The sequence below is a fragment of the Berghia stephanieae genome, chromosome 10 (assembly GCF_034508935.2).
Source record: "Berghia stephanieae isolate SIO BIC M18660-M18661 chromosome 10, UCSD_Bste_1.3, whole genome shotgun sequence".
Classification (NCBI taxonomy): domain Eukaryota; kingdom Metazoa; phylum Mollusca; class Gastropoda; order Nudibranchia; family Aeolidiidae; genus Berghia; species Berghia stephanieae.
In genome coordinates, this window is record NC_088369.1 from 37,738,792 (window position 1) to 37,745,825 (window position 7,034).

Sequence of the window (7,034 nt, forward strand, 5' to 3'; positions counted from 1 at the left end):
TCCGTTCTTAATAACCATTTCTAACATTATCTTCCCTATCTCTAAGCGATTCGGAGGATGATGATGAAGATGATAATGATAACGATGATGGTGGTGGTAACAAGGAAGAGGAGAAAAAAGAGGTTGATAAGGAAGGCGATAAGAAGGGAGAGGAAGGAGGGAAAGGAGGGAAAAAGGAAGAAGAGGAGGCGAAAGATTTCGGTGATGTTTACACTGGTGAACCTTGAGGGTGAAGTTGTAAGTGTATGTAAGTGATGGTCCTGTTTGTTGTTTAAATGTTGCTGCTCGAAGCTCGAAGAAATAAATAACAGTGTGAAATTGAATGTAAGCTTCAATTTAATATACGAAAACAGATAAAATGGAAACGTCACTATCACATCATCTCATTTCGTCTGTAGTGTTTCATTCATCCTGTTTTGTTGATATGTGGGCTATGTGGTCTAGTGGTATGACACTCACTTTCGGATCAAAAGGTCCTGGGTTCAAGCCTCGCGCTCGTCGCACAGTTGAGTCCTTGGAAAAGGCTCTTTATTCACATTCTCTCACCGTACTCAGGAGTAAAATGAGTACCTGGCCGTTAACAGCGTTGTCTTTGTACGAAAAATTGTAATATGTCATGTCCCGTCCTACATGTTAAATGTTGCTTTTGATCAGGGATCCCTTGTAAATCGCTTTGAGCACATTTAGTGGATATTGCGTTATATAAAGCTCAATATAAAGCTCAATTTTTTTTATAAAGGGGAAACCCGCAACGTCCATTTTATCTGTTTTCATATATTAAATTGAAGCTTACATTCAATTTCACATTGATATTTTTTTAGGTCTTGTTTGTTGAATGTTGACTTATATTATATATAAACCAACCCATCTACCTATCAACCAATTATTAGCTTATCAAAGCTGCTGCTGTAGTCTGAAAAAATAAATCACGTATTTTAAAAATTTTGGCCAGAAAACTCGTCCTTCAAATATCGATCGATTAAACCGACCCTTATTTTGTCTAAAGCTCTCAAAGCTGGAACTTTTGTGAAAACGTCCTTGAAGTCCCAGGGTTGAGAGTTTTTTTTAACAAGATTAGGGTCATTTTTTAGTCGATCAATACTTGAAGGACAAGATTTCTGGCCAAAATATTAAGCCTACATTATTTTTTTTCAGAGTGCGGCAGAACTATAAATATAAATCCCCCCCCCCCCCCCCCATGTGAATATCTGAATAGCTATCATTATCATGTATCCCACACACACAACTTTAATCTGGTATTGCCTTGGTATAATATCATTCAAAATATGAATATAACACTAAATTCTGAAATTTAGCTATCACTGGATTTCATATTGAGGGGGGAAAAAATGAGTCTGTTTGGTTCCATTAAAAAAAATTATATATATATATATATATATATATATATATATATATATATATATATATATATATATATATATATATATATATATATATATATATATATATATATATATATATATATATATATATATATACAATAAAAAAGTAATAGTGATAAAAAATAAAAGAGAAAAAAACATTCAGTTCAATGGTACAAAATAGATGATAATAATAAAATAATAGTAATAAAGGAGAAAAAAAATAGTCTTATTGTACACAAACAAACAAAATATGAATAAATAGATATAATAATAATAGTGATAAAGGGGAGGGGGGGGGGGATTAGTCTAATTGTACACAAACAAACAAAATATTGATAAATAGATATAATAATAGTGATAAAGGGGGAAAATTAGTCTAATTGTACAAAAAACAGACAAAATATTAATAAATAGATATAGTAATAGTGATAAAGGAGAAAATAAAATAAAAACATTAACAATTTTTTTTTTTAAACCTAACACAATATATTTTTGATCACAAGAAAGGTGTTCCCCGCCATCTTAGATTAGAGCTGTTATGTTGAGATGTTTTGTTCAGTTGGCTCGTTTGTTTGTTTGTTTGTTTGTTTGTTTGTTTGTTTGTTTAATTTCAATTCATTAATGTCCATTACCGGATACTACTTCATATGTGCGTTTCATCACTTTATAAACATATCCAATCCAATCACAAAAGCCGCCATCATACTCTCCTACCCCCAATCCCCCATTCCCCCGCCTTTTTTTTTTTTCTTTTCTTTTTTTTTTTTTTTAAATTTTTACTTTGATGCCTGTATATGGTCAGAAATGACTGTTTGAAAAAAAAAAAAGAATTAAAAAGAAAATAAAAAAAAATAAAAAAGTTTTAAAAAAGTAAAATAGTATTTACTTTTTAAAAATTTAAATGACTGTTCTTTAGATCTGTAGCTTCTAGCCTCCGTTGAAATAATTAAAAATATTGCAGAACTGCTAAACTTTTTATTTTTATTTGGCCATAAAATTGCTTACAGTGAAATTAAAAAGAAAATAAAAAAATTAAAAGTTTTAAAAAATAAATATATAATATTAATTTTTTTTAAAATGTCAATGACTTCTTTAGATCTGTAGCTTCTAGCCTTCGTTGAAATAATTGAAAATATTGCAGAACTGCTAAACTTCTTTCTTTTTTTTTTAATTTGGCATAAAATTGCTTACAGTGGAATCCTGATAAAGTGAACGTCAACACCGCCGGACCAGAAAGATCGGTTGACTTTAAGCAAGGGTTGACTTTATCCAAACCTGCCCTAGTAGTACGAAAAATCCGTAGAATAACGAAATTTTGGCTCCAATTTGTGACCCATTGTCTCAAAATGGTGTTATGTCGGGATGTACCGGATGCTAAAAAAGCCAAATTCTTTGCTAAACTGGTCAAACATTTTTATTATTGATATTGGTACCCTAAAATATCATATTCATTTTCCTGGATAAAAGATAGAAAAACAACCCAAGTGTGATATTTCTGATTATAAATTCAATTTCAACATCTTAATCACCCCGACTTAATACCATTTAGAGGCGAAGGGTCACATTTCAGAACTTCATGAGGCAATACGTCATTGACACATTGGAAATAATGAAAGTTGTGCCAAAGTGAACAATTTTAAGGATTTTGAAGCGGCATCTAATCAAATCATTGCGAACTTCTTGTTGATCTGTAAAGTTAACTAAAGCGATTCCAATTTCTATCTCCTAAAAACTGCGAATTTTAAACATTTCAAGTCGGCAAGTCTGCTTTGTCCATTATCAATTTAGCAGCCTATAAATTGTTGTTATGGTAGAAGATCCAATGGTCGTCCATGAAGGAACACAAACGTCTCTGTGTAGTAGATGTGTGTATGATTTTATCCTTCACTTTTCTGGGGATGGGGATATGTGTATGTGGTTTGTTGTTTTGTTTGGGATGATTTTTTATGTATGCCTCTCTCTCTTTCTCTCTCTCTCTCTCTCTCTCTCTCTCTCTCTCTCTCTCTCTCTCTCTCTCTCTCTCTCTCTCTCTATCTATCTATCTATCTATCTATCTATCTATCTATCTATCTATCTTTCTATCTATCTATCTTCTCTCTCTCTCTCTCTCTCTCTCTCTCTCTCTCTCTCTCTATCTATCTATCTATTTATCTTCTGTCTCTCTCTGTGTCTTTCTATCTCCCTCTTTCATTCTCTTTCTCTCTATTTTTCCCTCTTCTCACCACCCATTCATTTTTTGACTGGTTGTTCCATTGAGTTTCTGTGTTCATACTTATACTTATACCCTCCATCACAATTCATCCATCCATCACCGAACCTTGTCCAAAACTGTCCCCATTTTCATACAAACCCTAACATTGTCACATCGTCGTCCAAAGTTGACGTAATCATCCATATTTAGTTAGTCGAATGACCTACTTACTTGGAATCTCAAATATTTAACGCATTGGCTATTTTTAAAACTAATAAATAGAGGTGCCTAGATGAGTCAATAAAATGGAGATAAAGATAAAGGGAGTTAATCTGCATGAAGGAAAAACACAAAACAAACTTTGTTTTGTGTTGTTCATTCATGAGTCAGATTTATTCCCTTTATCTTTATCTCCATGGCTATTTCTACAGTCTCGTAAAGACGGTACTCAGTTCCATTTTTACAGTTCCATTTGATTCTGCCCTAGATTGTGGCGGACGCTGATCCAAGTGAGGTCCAAGACCTCTCCAAAATTCCATCCTCAGAAAATGGACCTATCAAAGCAGGTCTTAAGAAGTTGACATTTTCTGAAGCAAGGCAGTACTTCAGTGTGGAGCTGTCTGGGCCAAGTGCTTGATTTAGTTAAGAGAAAAGAGAAATTCCATGAATTGATTTGCCACATATGTACTGAATCATATGGAACTGTAAAATTAGATCGGGGTACCGTCTTTACGTGACTGTAAAAATAGCCACCGCGAATATTTAAAGTAATTTTATCACATTGAATAATATTATTTTCATGCCTCGTGTTTTTACACCAATAACGAAAAGTAATGCCACTGTTAGCATTACAGATGATAAGAAATGATTAATGTGCGGTATTTATTGTATTCTTGTGGTATGAAACTGGCCTTAGGGTCGGTAAATCCCCGGTTTGAGCGTAGCCACCGTTAACTTATAGCCTGACGCTGACCAAAAAATGACGTCAAAATGCCAAATTGTCTTTGGCCACAAAAGAAAACAAATCGTGAGTTGTATTCAATAGTTCAACCAATGGGACCACTTGTTTCCATGAGCTCTACTAACGACAACTCACTAGGCGGTGCAAAAACCAAATAATGACGTCAAAATGACAGTCTGTTTGGGTTTCAGTGTCAGGCTATAACATAACGATGGCTACGATTTGAGATCCTTTATGTAATGGGCAGCTTACTTAAAGGTTTGTCCTTGGAAAAGGCTGTTTAGGGTGTAATCGCCGTGTACTTATTTGCAGGTCTGATAACCCAAATTGTTATGATCTCATTGTTGTAATAGAGATACTCTCTCAAACCAACACAAAATATTATCCATTATATATAACAATGTTAAATCAGGCCCATGTTTGGGAGTAGCGTGGCTCAGCGGTACGGTCTTTGCTTCGTACCCAAAAGGTATCGAGTTCGACTACCCGCTTCGTTGTGTGGCCTTGAGCAAGTCACTTTGCGCGCGCTGCATTGCGGCTGATGCCTGGGTTATTCCAGTCTTACCTTGGGATAGATCCTAAAGACAAATTTCCCCTTGGGGATGAATAAAGGGAGTTTTAGTTTGTTTTTTGTTTGTTTTTTTTTTAATCATTTTTGGATATCAGACCTGCGAATTCATGCACCTGGGGTGTGATCTTATGGTCTTATTGTTGTGATGGAAATACTCTCTCAAACCGACGCAAAATATTATCCATTTCAACAATGTTAGATCAGGCCCATTATCACAGTCGGTGATCAGACCTAGAGTGTAACGGTTAGTGTGTATGAATTCTGTTTCAATCATATTTTATATTTAAAAAATGAGCTGCACAAACACAACTAAATCTAAAACTGGGGAAAAACAAGCATAGGCCATGTCAAAATGGGGGGAAAACATGCATAGTCCATGTCAAAATGGGGAAAAACATGCATAGTCCATGTCAAAATGGGGGAAATCATGCATAGTCCATGTCAAAATGGGGGAAATCATGCATAGTCCATGTCAAAATGGGGAAAACCATGCATAGTCCATGTCAAAATGGGGAAAAACATGCATAGTCCATGTCAAAATGAGGGAAACCATGCATAGTCCACACAACTTAGATTCAACAATTAGATTCAACAATGGCCTTTAAAACGTAAATAATTGACTCAACAAACTATTTTTTTTTTTTTGGATTGTTTTATTCATAAATAAATATTCCATCGAATAACATTTTTGTCCCGCTGATATATATTTAAAAAAAGGACAAATGCTAGACTTTCAAAGTTTAGATTTCAATTTTCTCCAAACTTAGAAAATGTGACTATGCACGTTTTCCCTCTTGGTCTTCATATATACTTATGTATTTATATTATTTCCTAATTCGACCCCATACTATTGTTTCTTTTTTTTTTTTTTTTCTCTCCTGCCATCTCCGTCTCCAGCGAGGCATTCTACGGGGACAAGGACGATGACTTCATATTTGAGGACTTTGCCCGTCTACGTCTGAAGGGCCACGAAGGAGAGGACACTGAGGCTTGAGGCTTGGGGCTTGACAAGGTGCGATGCCATCCACTGAGAAGGGAGCTAGCTGAATAACAAGACTGAGAATTTCGGTGGATTTTGTTTGCAACAAGTGGTGGAGATTATCACCGTACATTTTAAATATGCTGCCGCTCTTTAGTAGATATAATAATAAATAATGACGATGATATTTTGACATTATTTTTTTTTTTTTTTTTTAACTGTTGTTGGTGATGATGATGATCGCAATGATGATGATGATGGCAATGATGATGATGACGATGATAATGATTGTTATTCTTTATTCATGTTAATGAGATGTTATTATTAATTATTATCTTATATTTCAGCCATTAACATTACTACAACAAGAACAACAACAACAAAAACTAAACAAAAGAATAGAGAGCTTAACATTATTTTTATAATCTCATCTCTCCTCAATTAGCCGCGGGGGTTGGGGCATTTATTATTAAAAGTTTTCATCCAGCTGGAATTGGTCTTTTACCTTTAAAAAAATGTTAAAATAAAACAAATTGTGAGCTTTTATATGGCACCATATCCACTAAATATGCTCAAAGCGCTTGACAAGGGGTCCCAAGCCAACAGTAAGAGAGAAAAAAAAATATGTTCCAATGTTCTTCTTTTATCATTACTATGTGCCGAGCGAGGCTCGAACCCAGGACCTTCTGATCCGAATGCGAGTGTCATACCACTAGACCACATAGCCGCAACAAATACATCACTTAAAATTTAGACAGATGCAGAGAGACATAGTTTTCTGTCGTTTGAAGATCAACAGTTGTTTTGTTTGTTTTTTTTTACAACCCTTTCCAGCTGGAATGACAATGAATATTTGATACATGTTCCTGTTTTGTTTGTTTTTTATAAATGAAAATGATCGTGGCTCTACTCTCATGTCAGATAAAATGTTTGAACTGTCACATTAT

At 34.4% G+C, this 7,034-nt stretch overlaps 1 protein-coding gene across 1 annotated transcript in view; it reads left to right on the forward strand.

Moving 5' to 3' along the window:
* Positions 1 to 6,483, forward strand: part of LOC144981074 (beta-arrestin-1-like) — a 265,024-nt gene extending 258,541 nt beyond the window's left edge. The window contains 1 exon segment of the mRNA XM_078929187.1: positions 6,006 to 6,483. Coding sequence (XP_078785313.1) covers positions 6,006 to 6,102 — 97 coding nt within the window. The 3' untranslated portion in view covers positions 6,103 to 6,483.
* The last annotated feature ends 551 nt before the right edge of the window (positions 6,484 to 7,034 follow it).